Source organism: Oryctolagus cuniculus, chromosome 20 (assembly GCF_051225735.1).
Source record: "Oryctolagus cuniculus isolate XC-2025 breed Fujian yellow rabbit chromosome 20, ASM5122573v1, whole genome shotgun sequence".
Lineage (NCBI taxonomy): Eukaryota > Metazoa > Chordata > Mammalia > Lagomorpha > Leporidae > Oryctolagus > Oryctolagus cuniculus.
Window position 1 is genome coordinate 14,806,098 of NC_142886.1, and position 20,479 is coordinate 14,826,576.

Genomic DNA, 20,479 nt, shown 5'->3' on the forward strand with positions numbered 1-20,479 from the left:
GAGAGAGACCTCTTCCATCTGCTGGTTCACTCCCCAAATACAGCCAGGGTTGGGCCAAGCTAAAACCAACAGCCGGAACCACCCAGGCCTCCTACGTGGGTACTTGAGCCACTGTCTGCTTCCTTCCCTGGCACATTAGCAGGGAGCTGGACTGGAAGTGCAGAGAAGCCAGACTGGACACTCCAATACGGGATGTGGGTGCCCCAGACGGCAGCTCTATCCCTTGACTGGCTACACACAACACCGGCCCTTGCATAACTACTTTTTAAATAAAGGACTTTATTTCCACCTGAGTGTAATAGTTGTTCAAAAATCACACATTGAGAAGTGTAAAAATCTATATTTAATTAGGTTTGAAATTTTAAACATTACATGATTAAATAACAGACAGTATTTAAAGACTAAATAAAAAATTGTTGCATATACATTGAAATTAGTTTCCAAAAATACCTTTAAAACTATTTCCAGATAGATTATTAAGTATAAATATTTTAGTTAAAAACAATTTATTTTCATGCAGGGAACACATAAAATCTTTGAAAACTATATGCAGTGTTGCAACAGTTCTTTAAAATTAAAATAGAACATTTTTTGAATCATGGAATCTATTTATGTCAAAATGGGATTGACAATTTAGTCATCAAAGAGCTGTATTTAACAAGCAAACCAATGTGATGGGTTTGTGATATCTCTTAGTAATGTACAATGGAATAGTTTAGAAATCATTTCCTGGGACATACAGTAACTGAAGGTGAGGATTTCCACTGTGTCCACTCGTTTGAATACGTGCCCCTTTCAGGCTGAAACTGCTTGTACAACTGTACCACTGTGGGCACAACTCAACAATCTGCACACGGAGTAGGACCCCTCTGTTCTCCCACAGTTAGCTGCACTTAGGAATTCATATTAATGCCCGCAATTTGCATCTCTAAACAATTCTGAGGGCGTCAGTAGTGTGAAGTTCAGTTCTCACAGTATAGTCCTAAGGTTATCTTGTAGTTCAACTAGCAAACCAGTTGTGTTTGATGAAAAGGGTACGCTTTAGTTTCACGTAGCCCCAGACGAAGAGCTCATTCTCAGGTGCAAGGGGGCTCAGCTCCTCCCTCTTCGTACGGTCACGTGACACAACAATGAGATTTGTGCAGCCAAGTGCTTCTCGGTCTGGAACTAAGCATTAGATTCTCAGGACTACATTTCGTGTCACTTCTGTATTTTTAAGTTGTTGTAGGATACGATAGATCGTGATTTTGTAATAGAGACATTCACACACAGAACTAAGATAACCATAAAGAAAGCTGAAGGGAGGTGATAGGAAACTCATCAAAGCTGATACATTGTCTTAGAGTGGAGCTGAAGAGCTGCGGTAGCAGGAAAGTGGTCCTCTTTCTGTTGTTTTTCGCTGACCGCCATCTGGGTAGCTTCTCCTGGGCAGACCTGGATTTCTGGAGTCTGCCAGTTTCTCTTCGGGCAGTTACAGTTGATTTGATCTTGAAAAGTTGCCCCCAGGAATTCTGTAAGAAGTAAGATATTTATGAGTCAAATAATGGTGCCCTAATTTTGAAAATTATTTTTATTTACATGGGGAGGTAGAGAGAGAGAAATAGAGAGAGAGAGAGAGAGAGAGAGAGAGACAAGGAGACAGACTTAATTTCTTAACAGACCAGCTAACTTAAAGTAATTCTAAAATAAGTCTTCAGTAAGCATTTCTGTATTTCATATGTGTGAAATTTTAAAAAAGAGAAAATGATTCTATTTTTGTTTATTTCAAAGTCAGGCAGTCTGAGTTCTCAGTGGGACATGGTTGATCACAGCAGAGGCAGTCAATGTGGCAAGAGCCAGGCCTGAGCCAGATCTGGCACTGGGAGAGATTGTTCTAACAGATGAACAAAGCATGAAATGAAAGAGAGAGAGAAGAGTGAGAGCGAGAGAGAAGGTTGTATGTGGACATGCCGAGGTGTTGAACGGCAAAGTGAAATCTGAATGAGAACTAGCAAGATTCTTTCTTAGATGTGGAGATGGGCACTAGGAATGAGTCCAGACGTAAGACATGGACAAGAGGAAACTTTAAAGAGAAAAAAATTCTCTGCATTCTCAAGTTCAGAGTTGAATTTCCCTGCCCTGCAGAGTAGAAGAGAACTGCCTTGGGGCCAGTGTTGTGGCGCAGCAGTTAAGCCGCCACCAGGGGCAACAGCATCCCATATGAGCACCGGTTCAAGTCCTGATTGCTCCACTTCCCATCCAACTCCCTGCTAAGGCACCTGGGAAAGCAGCAGAGGATGGCCCAAGTGCTTGGGCCCCTACCACCACATGGGAGACCCAGAGCGAGTTCTTGGCTCCTGGCTTTGGCCTGGCCCAGCCCTGGCTGTTGTGATCATTTGGGGAATGAACCAGAGGATGATGGAGATTTCTCTCTCTCTCTCTCTCTCTCTCTCTCTCTGTGGGTGTGTGTGTATGTGTGTCTAGGACTCTCTCTCTAACTCTGCCTTTCAAATAAATAAATCAATTTAAAAAAAAAAAAAGAAGGGACGAGGACTGCTCTGCTCAGTGACAATCCGAGTAACAGCAGAGGCCCTGAGATGACTGCAGGCCTCACTAGGAAGCGCCAGTGCTCCAGGAGCACGGTTCAGACTTGGTAGCCATTTCTATGCATTTTTCATTTATTTGACATGCAGAGTGATGGAGAAAGATGGAACATAAAAAGGAGGGAGAGAGAGACATCTTCTATAAGGCACTCACTCCCTGAATGCCCGTGACAGCCAAGGCTGGGTCAGGCCAAAGCCAGGAGCTTAGAAGTCAACCTGGATCTCCTGCGTGGGTGAGAGGGGCCCAGGAATCTGAGCCACCTACTGGGTCCACATTAGAAAGAAGCTGCACTGGCAGTGAAGCAGGACTCCAATCCAGGCACTCCCAAATGGGATGTGAGTCTCCCAAGAGGTGGCTTAACCCACTGCACACCTGCCCCTGCTTCTGAGCGTTCTTGAAGAAACAATTTTCAGATACTGGATTCCGGCAAAGGTTTGGTGACTGGGGAAGAGAAGCCTTGTGCCGTGTGATATCTTTTCTTGGCTCCCAGAGTAAATTACAAAAGTTTGTGGGAAAATGGGAGAAACTATCCATGCTTTTTTTTTTTTTTACAATACGCATTTTATTTTTAAATGCATTTTTATTTATTTGAAAGGCAGAAGAGAGTGGTGGGAGAGACAGAGGGAAAGAAGCAGACGGAGACAGATGAAGAGATTTCCCATTTGGTGCACTCTGCAAACGCCTACAATAGCGGATCTGAGCTGAGTTAAAGCCAGGTGCCCAGATCTCAGTCCAGGGCTCCCACGTGAGTGCCAGGCATCCAAGAACTTGAGCCATCACCTGCTGCTTCTCAGAACATTTACCGAATCAGAACAGGAAACTGAATCAGAAGTGGAGGCAGGACTCGAACCTGGGCACTCAGACACAGGGTGTGGGCATCCCAAGTGGCACCTTAACCAATGCACTGAACACCAACCCCATCATAATATGCGATTTTCATGAGCTTTTTGAAGACTCCATATATGCAGGGATTTCAAAAAATTTTTGCCCCAAAATAAACACATCTTCTAATTTCATTTTAGGTAAACAATGTCTTCCACACATAAACAATGTCTACATGTCACCAGCAAATACAGAGAGCAGTTTTTAGTGCTGAGGAATGATGTGAAACACAGAACAGCTTTACCTTCCCTCCTCGTGGCTGGTCTGGAATATCTGTGTAGCTGGAGGTGCAATACCCTGATGTGACAAAAGGGACGGGGAGATGTTTATCCCTCTGAGTTGCCGAAAAGCTATTTCGGCATGGATGCTCCGAGGATTACTGGTCAAAATCCCTGTATTCTTGCTTTTTTTGTCTGGAATTTAGAAATTCAGATAGTTAGCATGAGACAATGAGAAACACTGAGTAACAAAGTTTGCTTATGATTCCACTGAATGTAGGCTATGTGCTTCATGACTGGAATTGGAAACTACAAATAGAATTTTAGAATTGGAATACAGTCTGGGAATTTAACACAGGTTAAATTCTTGTGAGCTAGCAAATCAATCTGGTATTTTCTGTTTAATTTAAAAATATGAACATACCCAGATGTGCACACTGTAATAAAGGTACAGACAGATTAGACTTTTCAAAATAACAGATGCAACAGCCTAGTCAGAAAACAGGAAAGAAGTTATAGGACTTTTCCAGAACGCCCTAAGAAATGGTTTCATAAAAATTTTGAAGATCAGTATCTATGAAGAAAGTTGTGGAGGAGAATCCAGGGGTGAACTAATGCCAAAAAGAAATAATATTCCTGAAGATGACACTGTAATATTAAGGAGGCTAATAACAACTTGACATGTTCAATTTGGTTGATAGTTATAGCCACTGGACACAAGCATATAGATCTTCATTATTATTCAAATCTTCTGTTTCCATAGAGAAACAGAAGTATGAAAAGTCAGACAAAATATGAGTATAACATAATAACAGAGAAAATTGGGCTGGGGTCCTTTAAAACCTCAAGGACATGGAGCATTGTACCGCCTTCAGTAGGCTCTCACACTACAATCACTGCGGCGTTCGGCTACTGCCTACCAGTGACCGAGGACCGACAGGGAAGCTTCTAGAAGGGACGGAAGCCACGAGCCTTCAGAGAGGAGCTATTTTGAAGATCCAGCGTTAGGGAATAGGCTTGTTCTACACCTGAATTAAAATGTGTAATATAAGAAACTATTATTACACACTCCTTCCATTAAACCTCTGTCTCTTGAAACTCTTCTAGTATCCGCCTCATGGATTGTTGTGCTTTCAGGAAAGGGTGTTACCTCTGTAAGGCATCCTGCACACCCCAGCGTTCTTGCTGGCATACTGTTGACTCTCTGATTTCTACTTTTAGGAGGACTCCCTAGGGAGCTGGTTTTAGTAGCTGTTTGCTATGACATACACAAAGTGCAGGAAAAGCTCTGGAAAGAGGTAAGCTAGGAAACAATTGTGTGTGAGTGCCACAAAGTTCACATTGCAAGCAGTAAATATTTAGTTAGAACATACTAGTAGCTGAGCCTAAAATCACCAGAGACTCTGAAGCCAGAATGGCCGCAGGAAACTTGAGCAAACAATGTTGGGAAATGCAAGTTAAAAGTACACAATCTTAAGCAATGTTCGAATTCCAAGTGAGATTTTTGTCTGAAATGAAGTCTTTGCTTTACATTCTCTCAAACTCTTTTGTCAAAATACCTTCAATTTCAGGAGTTAAAGTGAAGTCAGGGCCCAAGTAATGGCTAAAGTCACCAGGCAGAATCACGTTTGTTATCTTTATGGGAGGAGCTTTCAGATGGGCAAATGGTGAACCGTCCACAGGAGAGTTGCTGGCAGGAATAAGCTAGAGAATAAAATGGAACAGTTAAGAACACCTTGCCTTCAAAAGTCAGATCAATAGGTTTTTAGTCCTAATCACAAGCCCCACTTAACAAACTTTTTTAAGTAAAGGGCTACGCGCTTGCCTAAACTCAGAAGGTGTTGGGTAAAGGACTGCTCAGTGGTTCCCTCCTTCTTCAGATGCCTGGGTTCCATGTTCTCAGGCGGCCTTGTATGCATCACTACAGTTTCATCCTTGATGGCACCTCCCCTTTCCAAAGGGCCTTGACAAGGTAAGCGAAGGCTTAGGAAATGAGAATGAAGATTTCCCTCCCTTTGTAACGCTGCTTCTTTTCCTAAGCGCAGGAATCTCTGGAAGGTGAGTTATTTCTTCATATTCCTCACATGACCTAATTAGGCACCTTGCAGTTAACCAGCTTTCCAAAAACTAACAAGTGAAATGGGGATGCACAAAAAGCATTTGATAGCCATCAGTTTTGACGAGCACAGTAAAACTCCATCAACAGTATACTGACACTAGAAGTCTGTGGAGCATTAAGAGGCTTTTGAAAGAATTTCAGGAATCAGCAAAGGAAGGATACTGACTGCGGCTTTCCTGAGAATGTATGCCTTGCTCTTTCATTGAGATTGACCTTGTTTATAAAAATATTTGTTGTCCCGGCTGCTCCACTTCCAATCCAGCTCTCTGCTGTGGCCTGGGAAAGCAGTAGAAGATGGCCCAAGTCCTTGGGCCCCTGCAACCGCATGGGAGACCCGGAAGAAGCTCCTGGCTCCTGAGTTTGGATCGGCCCAGCTCTGGCTGTTGTGGCCAATTGGGGAGTGATCCATCGAATGGCAGACTCTCTCTCTCTCTCTCTCTCTCTCTCTCTCTTTCCGCCTCTCCTTGTAACTCTGACTTTCAAATAAAAAAATAAGTCTTTAAAAATTTGTTTTAAAAATATGAAATTCCAAATATGAGAGACATAGTTCTGCTATTTGTGTAAGATTAACAATTGATCAGGGGTCTGGCACTGTGGCATAGAAGGCTAAGTTTCTGCCTATGGTGCCAGTATCCCTTATGGGCACTGGTTTGTAGCTGCTCTTCTCCTGATCCAGCTCTCTACCATGGCCTGGGAAAGCAGTGGAAGATGGCCCAAGTTCTTGGGCCCCTGTACCCAAGCGGGAGACTTGGAAGAAGCTCCTGGCTCCTGGTTCCTGGCTCCTGGCTTCAGATAGGCCCAGCTTCAGCCGTTGCAGCCATCTGAGGGGTGAACCAGCGGATGGAAGATCTTTCCCTCTGTCTCTCCTTCTCTCTGTAATTCTACCTCTCAAATAAATAAATAAAATGTAAAAAAAAAAAAGATTAACAATTTATCTCATACTTTGGTATTACCAAGGATGCAGCTTTGTAGGAAATACTAGATTACCAGCCCTTGTCTCATGCTGGCCAGCCCCACGCTCCCTAATTTCTTCCCATCACTCATCTAGAACACTGGCAAATTTTCTTGTGAAACCAATCCACCAAAACACTTGGGTTTAAAAGACAACTTTAGATTTTATTTATGTCTTCCTCATCTGCTGCTATAAAAAGAAAGGGTAGCAATTAACACATTAGACTAAAATGATAAACCTGAAAGTTTTCTGTCCTTGTGTCTCTTGAGCAACTAAAGAAATAATGGCTCAATTTTGTGCTAGTCATGAAAATAAGAATGATTGCCGAGTCAATATATATTTCGCTAAAATAAAGACTTCAAATATCCTCTTTATCTTACTAACCATGCATGGTGAATCAAAAACTTTCTATCCTAACTTTAATTTTTAAAGATTTGCTTATTTATTTAAAAATAAGTTATGTGGAAATTGGGATCTTTGAAGTTGTTCTAAGTGACTATATAGTTCAAATTTAACAACTTTATCTTAAACAGGATTTATAAATTTTATTTATTTATTTATTTATTGACAGGCAGAGTTAGACAGTGAGAGAGAGAGACAGAAAGGTCTTCCTTCCGTTGGTTCACCTCCCAAAATGGCCACTACAGCCAGTGTGCTGTGCCAATCCAAAGCCAGGAGCCAGGTGCTTTTCCTGGTCTCCCATGGGGTGCAGGGCCCAAGCACCTGGGCCATCCTCCACTGCACTCCCTGGCCACAGCAGAGGGCTGGCCTGGAAGAGGAGCAGCTGGGACAGAATCCGGCGCCCCAACCGGAACTAGAACCCAGGGTGCCGGCGCCACAGGTGGAGGATTAGCCTAGTGAGCCGCGGCGCCGGCTATAAATTTTATTTTAAAAATTATAATTTCAGAGGCAAAGGGCAGGATGAAACAGACATGCAGAAAGAGAGAGAACACTCGTCTACTGGTTTACTCCCTAAATGGCTGCAACAGCTAGGGCTGGGCCAGGGCCAGCCTGGACTGTTGCAGCCATTTGTGGGGTGAACCAGTGGACAGAAGATACCTCTCTCTCTGCTGTTCAAATAAATACATACATAAAGAAATCCTTTTTTAAAAAGAACTTCCGGGTTGGCGCTGTGGTGTAGCAGGTAAAGCCACCGCCTGCAGTGCTGGCATCCAATATGGATGCCAGTTCAAGTCCCAGCTGTCCCTCTTCCGATCCAGCTCCCTGCTATGGCCTGGGAAAGCAGAAGAAGATGGCCGAAGTCCTTGGGCCCCTGCACCCACATGGCAGACCCGGAAGAAACTCCTGGCTCCTGGCTTTGGATCAGCACAGCTCTGGCTGTTGCAGTCATCTGGAAGACCTCTCTCTCTCCTCCCTCCCCCCCACCCCCGGCCCCTGCACCTCTGCCTTTCAAATAAATAAATAAATCTTTAAAAAAACAAAAAAAGAACTTCCGTTAATATGAGGACTGAAACACATTACTATTGTTGATTTGGCATGGGAAGTCTGGTCACTGGGTACTATGGAGTCTGGAAGGATGGCTTCCCCAGGGGCATGCACAGATGCTGGCACCAATCCTGAAGGGAATGGGGTCACAGAATACGAGCCAAGAGTTACAAATCATCGTTTGGAGTTTGCCCTGTGCTACGTGATCACAATTCTCAGACGGTGCAAAAATTTATTCAAGCTGTGCTGTTGTTGATATAAACGATTTGCAACTGGAAATCCAGGGTCATGCTTACTTTTCTTCTCCCAAGAGACATTTTTATTTGCTGTTGTAAGCCCTTTGTTATTGATCTAGCCACATTCAGGTCCTGGATTGCCACCTGAGAGATGTTGCTTAATAGCTCCAAGCTATAGGAGCCATTAACAAAAAAAGGCATCTAATCCTGCAGGAGTGACAGGGTGGCTCTTAAGTGTGGTTCAGTTACTAGCAGACAAAGCACTCCCGCACTAGGTCACTAACCCCAAAACAGTGTCTGCTGCAGCTAACGCAGGGCCTCCGACGTCCCTCTGAGGGTGAAGGTTACAGCACACGCACCTTCTTCACAGCTCCCACCAGCAGTTCGGAACATTCTGATCAATCCACTGTTATTTGGTTCCAAAAACATTGTTATTGCCACTAATATGGCGTCATCACAAAATACCGCCACGGAATCATCAAATGCATTGAAAAGAAAATGCAAAGATGATAAAGGCGGTGATGACTTCAATTTGTAATCTAGCCTTGATGCATATAACGTGTACACTTGGTCTTGAATCCACTGTACTAAAATTAAACAAGTATGCTGGTGTTTCACAAATATTAAATAGTGTTTAATAAGTAAATACGATTATACTTCAACTGAAACATTGGATTTTCCTTAATAGGATTAGTAATATTTTTTTACCAGACTTAAAGTATATGAGACAAACTTATCATTCATCAGCTTGGAAAAATAAGTCAAGGTTAATCAAAAAAGATAGATTCACTTTAAAAGTCAGGGAATCACTAAGAATTACAGGTAGGAATACAATTCATATTCATTTTCAAAAAGATTTCAAAGATAAAGCTACCCAGATTCACCCATCTTTTGATGAAGGACCAATGCCTTTTCTGAAACCAAGGGTCCCTTAACTTACACTTTATCTGATTGCTCTTGGATAAAACATATCCTTAAAGTTTTTTTAAAAGATTTATTTTATCCATTTGAAAGACACAGTTACAGAGACAGGTAGCCAGAGAGAGAGAGAGAGAGAGAGAGAGAGAGAGAGAGCACAGTCGGTCTTCCATCCACTGGTTCACTCCCCAAATGACCACAATGGCCAGAGCTGAGCTGATCGGAAGCCAGGAGCCAGGAGCTTCCTCCTGGTCTCCCATGTGAGTACAGGGACTCGGGCCATCTTCTGCTGCTCTCCCAGGCCATGCAGAGAGCCGGGCCGGAAGAGGAGCAGCTGGAAGCGGCACCCACATGGGATGCCAGTGCTGCAGGCTGGGGCTTTACCCCACTGTGCCACAGCACTAGCCCCACCCTTAAAGTTTTACTTAAAATTTCCAGATGTGGGTTCTTTAAAGTGACAAGAATTTAAAGACATGAAGAAAAATTGAACACAAAAATTGGTCAGGATTTTTAAAAAAATATTTTTTTCTGAATTTTTACCATCTTCTTTATTTTACTTCTTTTCCTCCTACACTTAATCTGTCATTGTGTTTGTGTGTGTGTGTGTGTGGCTGTTCTCTGCCCAGACTTCCTAAAACATCCATTTGTCTTTCACAGAAACATAAAAACAATCCTGTAACACGTGCACGGAGAGTTCACAGCTATCTGTGAAACAACCGCAGGAGAGGTGTGGAGAATCACAGCTGACGTTTGCCGAGTCGGCGCGTGGACTGCTGTGGGAGAAGCAGGCAGTGTGGTGCCCGTGGGCAGGAGCGGGGCCACGGGGTCGCGTGTGCCGGGATCTGCTCCACAGGGGACAGAGTGTCAGCTGGCCGGGAGGCGAGGGAGGCCTGTTAGGAGCGCAACTCCCAAACCCTCATCTCCTTCCTCTTCAAGGTCGCTTCTTCCCACAGTGTCCTGGGTCTCTGGCTTTCACCTCCATTCCCCAGCCTGACGCGGCTCTTCAGAGTATGTCTCTTAGATTATTGCTAAAACCTCTCCTGGTGTCCCTGCCCCTCCAATCTCCTCAAATCTCGCAAAGGCACAGACAGCTCCACTATTACTGCTGTGCTCAAAACCCATAGCTTTTCTGTGTTAAATTTAGTCTTTACAGAATGACCATGGAGAAACTGGTCGGTTGGTGACAGACTCCTTCCTTCCACCGTCAGATGCACTTGAGGGATGGTGTGTAAAAGGCCCCGCTATCCTGCTGATAAAGAAGAGCAGAGACACCTCTCTCCCCCTCCCCCTCCAGATGAACCGCACAGTCTGGAGGGCGGAGGTGGGAATTCCCCCCACCCCAACCTCCTCTCTAGAGAAATGGAAACAATGTCACCATGATTTTCTACTTGTGACAGTCGCATGCTATCCTTTCTTTCTCCCTCACATCATCTGACACATTGAGCACACAGACATTACAAAATAGCCCTTGTGTTACAGTACGTTCTTATGAAAAGGGCATTCCGGGAGTGCCTACGAGCTGGCTCTTTCACCACATCAAGCTGCCTTTGACAATGAGCACTGAATAGATGATAAGACCAGCTACCAAAACCTCACAGGTTTAAATATTTAAGTCAAAATGCATTTAATGTAATGTTCATTTGCTAATCGTGTCTACGTTTCGAAAGGAAAAATGCGAATAATGTAACTCTTACCAAATTTTTCTTTGCTTGTAGTTCAGAAACTTGTAACTCAGCTTTTGTCCTGTCATCTGAATTCACAGGAATCCCATCCAGCTTCTGTAAGTTAGGCAGCCGGAATATGAGCACGTGGCGGTGGAGCATTTTTCTACAAATCTGGATAAAGTTAAACGTAAGTTATTCCTAGAAAACCTCTCATTTCAAAGATTAACCTTTATAGAGGAAGGAGATTTAGCATAGGCACAAAGATGACAGCCAACAGTTAGTTCATTGCTTTAGGTGCTACAGATACAAGGCTCCCTCGGAGAAGATTTATTTCTCAATTTCTTGTCATGCCAAGTTAAGATAAGAACTTTCTTTTTCATGACCACATCGTTTAAAGGTACACTGTACTGTTCGCTAACTATAGGCTATCTCAATGCCTGAATAGGATTATGTTTTGAAAGTTCACTGGTCAGCACTGAAGCCCAGAGGGCTGAGCTGCTGCCTGCAATGCTGGCAACCCACATGAAATTAGTCCGAGTCTCAGCTGCTCCACTTCCAGTCCAGCTCCCTGCTAATGCACCTGGGAAAGCAGCAGAGGCTGGCCCAAGCACTTGGGCCCCTGCACTCACATGGGAGACCTGGATAGAGTACCAGGCTCCTGGCTTCAGCTTGGCAGGGGCCTGACTGTTACAACTATTTGGCTAGTAAATCAGTGGATGGAAGATCTCTCTCTCTCTCACTCTCTGTCAGTATGCCTTTCAAATAAATAAATAAATATTTAAAAAGGAAAAAAAATCTTTTGGGAAGCAGAAGATTTTAAGAGATTAAGTACCAGCAAAAGCACTACACATCAAAACTCTTAAGATGCTGCTAACGCAGTGCTTTATAAACTAGAATTTGTTGATTGATTCAAAATAATTATTTTTGGGGGCCGGCGCCATGGCACAGTAGGTTAATCCTCCACCTATGGCACTGGCATCCCAAATGGGTTTTGGTGCTAGTCCTGGCTGCTCCTCTTCCAATCCGGCTCTCTGCTGTGGCCTGGGAAAGCTGTGGAAGATGGCCCAAGTCCTTGGACACCTGCACCCACAAGGGAGACCGGGAAGAAGCTCCTGGCTCCTGGCTTTGGATCAGCACAGCTCCGGCTGTTGTGGCCATTTGTGGAGTGAATCAAAGGAAGGAAGACCTTTCTCTCTGTCTCTCCCTCTCACTGTCTGTAACTGTGCCTCTCAAATAAATAAATAAAATCTTAAAAAATGTTTTTAAAAGTAACTTTCAAAAACCAAAAGAAGGAAATAATAAAGGATAGAAGTTAATAAAATAGAGCAAAGAAATAATACTTGAGAAGGCCAAAATATGGTTCTTTAAAGAAAGTAATATGGGACCAATGCTGCGGCATAGCAGGTAAAGTCTCCGCCTGCAGTGCCGGCATCCCATATGGGCGCCAGTTAGTGTGCCGGCTGCTCTTCTTCTGATCCAGCTCTCTGCTATGGCCTGGGAAAGCACCAGAGGATGGCCCAAGTCCTTACTCCTTTACACCCATATGAAAGACTTGGAAGAAGCTCCTGGCTCCTCACTTTGAATGGGCCCAGATCTTATTTTAAAGATTTATTTATTTGAAAAACAAAGATACTAAGAAAAAGAGAGAGAGATATCTTCTTATCTGCTCATTCACTCTCAAAATGGCCACAATGGCTGGGGCTGGGCCATGTGGAAGCCAGGAGCTGGGAACTTCATCTGGGTCCCCCACGTGGGTGCAGGGACCCAAGTACTTGGCCCATCTCCCACTGCTTTCCCAGGCACATTGGAGCTGGATCGGAAGTGGGGCAAATGGTACTCATATGGGATGCTGGAATTGCAGTCGACAGCTCAGCTCACTAACCCCCACCCTTACTTTAATTTTTTTAAAGATTTATTCATTAATGCATTTATTTGAAAGGCAGAGACAAAGCGATCTTCAAAACACTGGTTCACTCTCCAGATGGCCGTAATGGCTGGGGCTGGGCCAGGGTGAAGCCAGGAGTGAAGAACTGCATCTTCCATGGCTTTCCTAGGCACATTGGCGGGGAGCTGGACTGGAAGCAGAGCAGCTGGGACTTGAACTGCTGTGGGTTCCGTGTGGGGCGCTCTGATACGGGATGCCAGAAGTGGCAGCTTAGCCCACTGTGCCACATGCCAGTTCCCAGCTCATAAGGTTTTCCAGATAAGGCCTAATTATCCTTCAAGGAACACATAAGACTTCTATACAAACTAATCCATAGACTAGAAAAAGAGGGTGAGTTCCCAAGCAAGTTTCATGAGACAAGAACAACCTTGATAGGTTTCAGAATAGTATAAGAAAATAAAATTAGAGGATAATTTTATATATCTTATAGATACAGATAAGCTGCATAAACCATTAAAAAACCTAAAACATAAATCCTCATTTCTGAGGTCTATTATTGTGCTCCCTTGGCTTTCTCCCCATTTTTTTTAATTTATTTATTTGAAAGTCACAGTTACACACAGAGAGAAAGAGAGGCAGAGAGAGAGAGAGAGGGAGGGAAAGGTCTTCCATCTTCTGGTTCACTCCCCAGATGGCTGCAATGGTCGGAGCTGCACTGATCTAAAGCCAGGAGCCAGGAGCTTATTCTGGGTCTCTCACGTGAGTGCAGGGGCCCAAGGGCTTGGGCCATCTTCCACTGCTTTCCAAGGCCACATCAGAGAGCTGGATCAGAAGAGGAGCAGCCAGGACTCGAACCAGTGCCCATATGGGATGCCAGCACTGCAGGCGGCAGCTCCACTCACTATGCCACAGCGCACGCCCCTCTTCCCAATCTAAGCAGCTATTTTCACCCTTTAAATGTGTTAAGAAATTAAGTAAATAGGATGCTACTTGTTATATTCCCTCAAAGGCTTCAATAGGAAAGGTGGCAAATTTCTCCTAAAATTAATTGATAAATTGAATGCAATTCAATTAAAGTATCAACAATATTCTCACATAACTTCAGAATTTGTTTCCTAAACAACCAGCAACCAAGACAGTGAAGAAAGAGAAAAAACAATGAGAAAGAGGCGAAAAGAATCAGAGGCCTTAATCTGCCATACATCAGGATAATATAAAATATTAGTAATTAACATAGTAGCATATTGGTACAGGGCCTGATTAATAGGCCAATGAACACAATGTAGAATCCTGAAACAGACCTTATACGTGCAATAGCAGTTTGCAGTGTAATCAGTTGGCAAGACACTGGTCAATAAATTGGCTAGGCATATGGAAACAGGTAAAATAAACCCCTTGCTCACATGTATATAAAGTATATGTAACTATAAGAAGTTCAAGAGGTAACATACTCACTGGATTGCCATAAATTGTAAGCTCTTTGAGAGAAGAGATAACTTCAAGTTTTTCCAATTCTGTGATATCCTATTCAAAAGTCAATCAACAAGTTAATATTTGGTTGGATCCAACATCTTCAAATATAGACTAATTTGAAATAATTACATGTACGTGTTGGATTGCAGCTAGGTCATGACCAGCTATTCGGAAATGCAAATTCCAAATGCAAAGATGACAGTCCAACACGGTGACTGCAAAGATGACAGCCTGACATGGAAAATGGGCCTTCCAGTAGCACTTGCAAGAAAAGACCAAGTATCTCCTCAAAAGTGTTATGATCCAGCCTCGGCCTCAGATTACATTCGGTTCATTTCTCCAGAGTATTGGCTGAGGAGTACGGAAAAGGTGAATCCGGTCTAAACCATTTCAAAGGCACACATTAAAGATCCCTCGATGAATCAAGGAGCCGATACTGAGTGGGGTGCCGGCAGTATATACAGCTGGGAACTATTCCTTGAGTTTAATGATTTGCCTTTCCTGCTGCATGGGGTTATTTATGATTAACATTTATTTAAGAGAGCCAGCCGAACAGAAAGCTCTCATTGGCTGGCTCACTCCCCAAATGCCCATGGTAGCCTAGGGCTGGGCAGGGCTGAGAGCAGGAGGCAGGAACTCAGTCCCGGTCTCCCAATTACTTAAGCCTTTACCACTGTCTACCAGAGTGAGCAATGCTAGTTTACAGTAATACAAATAAGTTATTGATATGCCAATATTTGGAATTACAAGTGAACATATAGCCAATTCATCTAGTAACTATAGAAATATTTATATCTATTTTAGATCATTTGGAAGTGAAATTTGATTTTTTTTTTAAATGACTGATCCTGTTTTGAGTAAAGGAGGGATTTGAAAAAGCTCTACTGTTTAGTTATTTATAAAGATATTGTGCACTTTTACTCACAGGAATTTCCTTCCTATCTGTGGAAGCATGATTGGAAATTGTGGGCAAAGGAGAAGTCCTACTTATTTACTCAGATTACACAGATTATACCACTGTTCAATATTAAAATATTCCTAATCAAACTATTGTTCCTATAGAAAATGCTATCATGGAAACACAGTGTTAAATTTGTAGAGGATAATGTCGGTATAAGCTTTTAAAGAGACATGACCGCCACTGGGCCAGGGGAAGGGAGGGCTGATGGCTTCTGATTTTAATATATGGTATTTTTTACAGTGGGATGCTAGATTTACCTTTTACTGACTCACAAAAGAAGTTAACTGGTGAAAGTTCAGGAATTAGGTGATACAGAGTTTTAGCTTAAAACTGGCTACGGTTGAAAAATTCTACCATGGAAACTGAAAAATGTTGCTAAATAGGGATTTTCCCCACAGAGCGCCAGGGACTAAACCTTAACCAGCACAGTGCTTCCAACGGGGCTTCCATTCTGAGTACAGTGTTAGAATGGGCACCTCAAGCAGTCACAGCAGTAGCTTTGGATTGGGGCTTTATTTGGGATAGGAAATGGGGACAGTTTCTTGGAGTCTTTTCCAGTTACAGGTAGCTAGCAGCTACAGGTGATTATTCAGCCATTTAAAAGCAAACAGAGTGGGCCCAATGCCAGACAGGGGATCATTAGACACAGGGCTCAAATGTGGCTGTGAGGCTGAGTTACGGAACTCATCGTTCAATAGCATCGCTGTGACACCTCCTGCAGAGGCGAGCCTGTCTACTACACTAAATCCACATTACTGGACCAATGGCTAAGCCAAGAGCTTCACGCCAGAATCCACGCTCAGGAGTACGCAGTTTCTGTAGGACGCTTCAGTAGGAAAATGAAATTAATGCTGGTGTCAGCTTGCCCATGCTGGAATAAATCTAGAGGCAAAATCCCTCACAGGAGGAAAATGTGAACTGAGAGTTAAGAATTTTGAACAACCTATATTTTCAACATAATTCAAGAGAAACGTCCAACTTGCCCTTATTTTTCCAAGTTCTTTAAATTTTTTTAACATTAAACTTCTTTAAAAATATTTCTTTATTCGTCATAAAGGTAGAGAGAACGGGGGAGTCAGAGGGGAAGAGAGAGCGAGAGAGAGAGAGAAAAATTTTCCCATCTGTTGGTATGCTCCCCAAGTGCTTAAAGCAGCCAGGGCTGGGTCAAGCCAAAGCCAGGAGCTAGGAACTCAGTCTGGGTATTCCATATGGACGGCAGAGACCCAAGTGCTTGAGCCGTTACTGCCACCTACCAGAGTGCACACTGGTAGGAAGCTGGGATCGGAACCAGAGCTGGGACTCGAAGTCAAGCACCTCAGTAAGGGACGTGGGCATCCCAAATGGCATCTTAACCGGGGCACCAAACACCTGATCCTGAGTTCAAGTTTCCTGCAGCTTAATGTATGACGCATGAAAGTACTATAATATTAACAGAACACTTTTAAAGACAATTTGATGACAACAGACCACCTCAAGGATAAAAATGAAGAAGGGCACATAATTAAGCGATCAATAACTATCACTCCTTTGTTCAATGATACATGCATAGTCTCCATGCTTTGTCCTACTGATGGTCATTTCCCTATATTAGATTTGATCGTAAATAAACATGACTAAGCTTTGTTCTAAGCTGCTGTGGAGGATATTACTATGTCAGCTGCTCTGGCATGCGTTCAGTCCTCTGACGTGGAAAATGGGTGAAGAAATAGGACAGGGACGCTTCTAGGCGAAGCAGGTTACCTGTCTCATCTTCCTGTAAGCATGCTGGTGATTGGACAGCTTGTCCAATACAGCACGTTATTTGTTATGAAGAAACTCTTCATGGGATTCTCTTAACAGGTCTTCCTGGTTAGGGATTGCTTACAATTAATAAACCTAGGACTTGTAGAATGATAAGGCACAGCTCCCTGTAAAATGTTGTATTAGCTCAGGTAAAAAGTGGAAATGCTTCATAAACGAAACACTCCTATGCTAAGATCAGCCCACAGAATCTTACGTGGAGATCTTATCTTTTACGCTAAGCTAGCCAGTGTGCAAGATGTGAGAAGGATGGCCCTGAGAATCCCCTAGATTGAAAGTATTAGCACACTCGGTATCAGGGAAGATCTCTGCTGAGTTCAAGTCTGGCTTGAGAATCCTTTGTATTAGCTCAGTTGCTATCACTGGAAAGATTTCTTACAAAACAGCGTTTTCCTAATTTAGATTTCTTCTGAATAAAGCTTTGGAAAAGTCATCACAGTTTTGGCAGGCTTCTCACAGGTCAACATTCAGGTCTGGATAAGCAGTCTTTCTCTGTGTGTGCCTTTCTGAATAAAAGGTTACATAAAAACGGCACTATCTAAGATTTTCTTCTTACCTCGGACTGGGCTTTTATATTATCGCAGAAAAGACTTCCTGAACTCCAGCTAACAGCCACAACCCAGTATTTACTGAGTATCTACTATGAACATGGTATATACGATACATACTATGCCATACATTGATACAAGTATGAATGAGACACACTCCGCCTCTGCCTTTAGGGAGTAGTCCACAGTGCAGTCCCTCCTGGAGGCTGCCTTCGCAGCACGGGCAGAAATAGCAAGGTCAGTGAAAGAGGGAGAGAAGAGAGCAGAACATGGTTATGCTTTCAATTCCCTTTTCAGTGTGCCGTCTCAGGAGCGAACCCAGGCAGCCTCAGTTGGAGCAGCGGCCTAAGAGTAATAGGCTGAATTCTGAGTAGGCAAAGCCACAGCAGGGCGCTATCTAGGGAGAACTTGCGTGAGAAGAGATGCAGTCTTAAAGCCAAGACAAAGTCCGTTACCCAGAGTTGATACAGACACCAGGTAGATCAAGGAACTATGGCACGTTTAACCAACCGGGGCAAGTCGGGAACTGGGACTCAGAAGAGGCCTGGACCAACAAGAGTCCAAGGGAAATGAGATCCGGCAGAGAGGACTGGTGAGAAGAGTTCTAGAATATTTAGAAGTAACCTTCCCTAGTGGGTGGCTGCAATGGGTTTGCCCCGTTTATACAAGGGGTCTTCAGAAAGTTCACAGGAAATGCATATTATGAAAACTTATACATGGATTTCAAATTTTTGGAACCAAATTAAGTGCTTTCTCTCCATTTTCCACAAGCTTTTTGAAGTATCCTCCTAAGTCTAGAAGCAGGGTGGACATCTTTGCATCACAGAATACTTCTATGCCCTGAAATGTACATGATGTATAAATGACAAATTGGCACAGTAGTAAAATTTTCACTAGTGTGTTTGGAAACTTTATGTTCAGAACATAGGCTTGTAAATCTCAAAACAAACAAACAAAAAATAATGGTACCTGTATTTTATTATATCCTAGGTAGAGTTTCTCTAGTTTTACCAAATGTTGTAATTTGTTCAGCTCTCGCAGTCTGTTTTCCTCCAGATGGAGTGCCAGTAGAGAACTTGGTTTGGCAAAAGCGCTATCGTTGAATGACCTGATGCGGTTGTGGTCCACCACCAACTCCTGCAGCACTGCTAAATTGTCAAGCCCTTCAACTTGACTGATCTCATTTCCTGAAAAACAGTAAGTCAGGATACATCAAGGCAGCACAAACTTATCTACCTTTACTTAAATATTTTTTCAACAAATTATTTTTTAAAAGTAAGATATTTTTTAAAAAAGAATATTGGTAAGGGCAAATTGAAATGTAGTCGACAGGAAGGTAGCATCATTACCAGATAATGTTTGTTAACGTTGCTCCTTTGTCTTTGGAAGGTCAGGCTATGATGCTCACAATGTACTAAACTGACCCCATCTGTCTATCCAGGTATTAAGTGCTAAAATGCTATTGACAAAAGTAAGTGTATAAGTGTTGCAAAAGATATGCTGCCTAAGTGTATCTGAATTTTCTAATAGTATTCATGATGGTTAATTTTAGGTGTCATTTTCACTGAAATAAATAATTATTTACAAAGCGTGTCTGTGAGGGTGTTTCCAGAGAAGATTAGCAGGCGAGCTGAGCTGAGCAGGTGATAAAGATTGCCTTCAGTCTGGGAAGACATTGTCCAATTGGTTGGGGCACAGAGGATAAATAGAGAAAGTGAATTTATCTTTATTTTTTTAAATTTTTATTTAGTAAATATAAATTTCCAAAGTACAGTTTATGGATTACAATGGCTTCCCCCCCCCATAACTTCCTTCCCACCCGCACCCCTCCCATCTCCCGCTCCCTCTCCCATTCCATTCACATCAAGATTCATTTTCAATTATCTTTATATACAGAAGATCGATTTAGTATATATTAAGTAAAGATTTCATCAGTTTGCACCCACACAGAAAATAAAGTGTAAAATACTGTTTCAGTACTAGTTATAGCATTAATTCACATTGAACAACACATTAAGGACAGAGATCCTACATGAGGAGTAAGTACACAGTGACTCCTGTTGTTGACTTAACAATTTGACACTCTTGCTTATGGTGTTAGTAATCTCCCTAGGCTCTAGTCATGAGTTGCCATGGCTATGGAAGCCTTTTGAGTTCGCTGACTCTAATCTTAGTTAGACAAGGTCATAGTCAAAGTGGAAGTTCTTTCCTCCCTTCAGAGAAAGGTACCTCCTTCTTTGATGGCCTGTTCTTTCTACTGGGATCTCACTCGCAGAGATCTTTCATTTAGGTTTAGGTTTTTATTTATTTACTTATTTATTTTTTGCCAGAGTGTCTTGGCTTTCCATGCCTAAAATACTCTCATGGGCTCTTCAGCCAGATCCGAATGCCTTAAGGGCTGATTCTGAGGTCAGAGTGCTATTTAGGACATCTGCCATTCTATGAGTCTGCTGTGTATCCCACTTCCCATGATGGATTGATTGTTCTCTCCCTTTCTGATTCTATCAGTTAGTATTAGCAGACACTAGTCTTATTTGTGTGATCCCTTTGACTCTTAGACCTATCAGTATGATCAATCGTGAACTGAAATTGATCACTTGGACTAGTGAGATGGCACTGGTACATGCTACCTTGATGGGATTGTATTGGAATCCCCTGGCACATTTCTCACTCCACCATTTGGGGCAAGTCCGATTGAGCATGTCTCAAATTGTACATCTCCTCCCTCTCTTATTCTCACTCTTATATTTAACAGGGATCACTTTTCAGTTAAATTTAAACACCTAAGAATAAT

General features: G+C 42.8%; 1 protein-coding gene across 1 annotated transcript in view; it reads right to left on the reverse strand.

Moving 5' to 3' along the window:
- Positions 1 to 325: 325 nt before the first annotated feature.
- The window catches only part of LRRC9 (leucine rich repeat containing 9), a 112,558-nt gene continuing 92,404 nt past the window's right edge, over positions 326 to 20,479 (reverse strand). Inside the window, exons 28-33 of the mRNA XM_002719518.6 lie at positions 18,655 to 18,872; positions 14,359 to 14,427; positions 11,049 to 11,189; positions 5,243 to 5,387; positions 3,710 to 3,878; positions 326 to 1,511 (exon numbers count right to left, since the gene is read on the reverse strand). Of these exons, the coding sequence (XP_002719564.4) occupies positions 1,472 to 1,511; positions 3,710 to 3,878; positions 5,243 to 5,387; positions 11,049 to 11,189; positions 14,359 to 14,427; positions 18,655 to 18,872 (782 nt within the window). The 3' untranslated portion in view covers positions 326 to 1,471. The remainder of the gene's footprint in view (positions 1,512 to 3,709; positions 3,879 to 5,242; positions 5,388 to 11,048; positions 11,190 to 14,358; positions 14,428 to 18,654; positions 18,873 to 20,479) is intronic.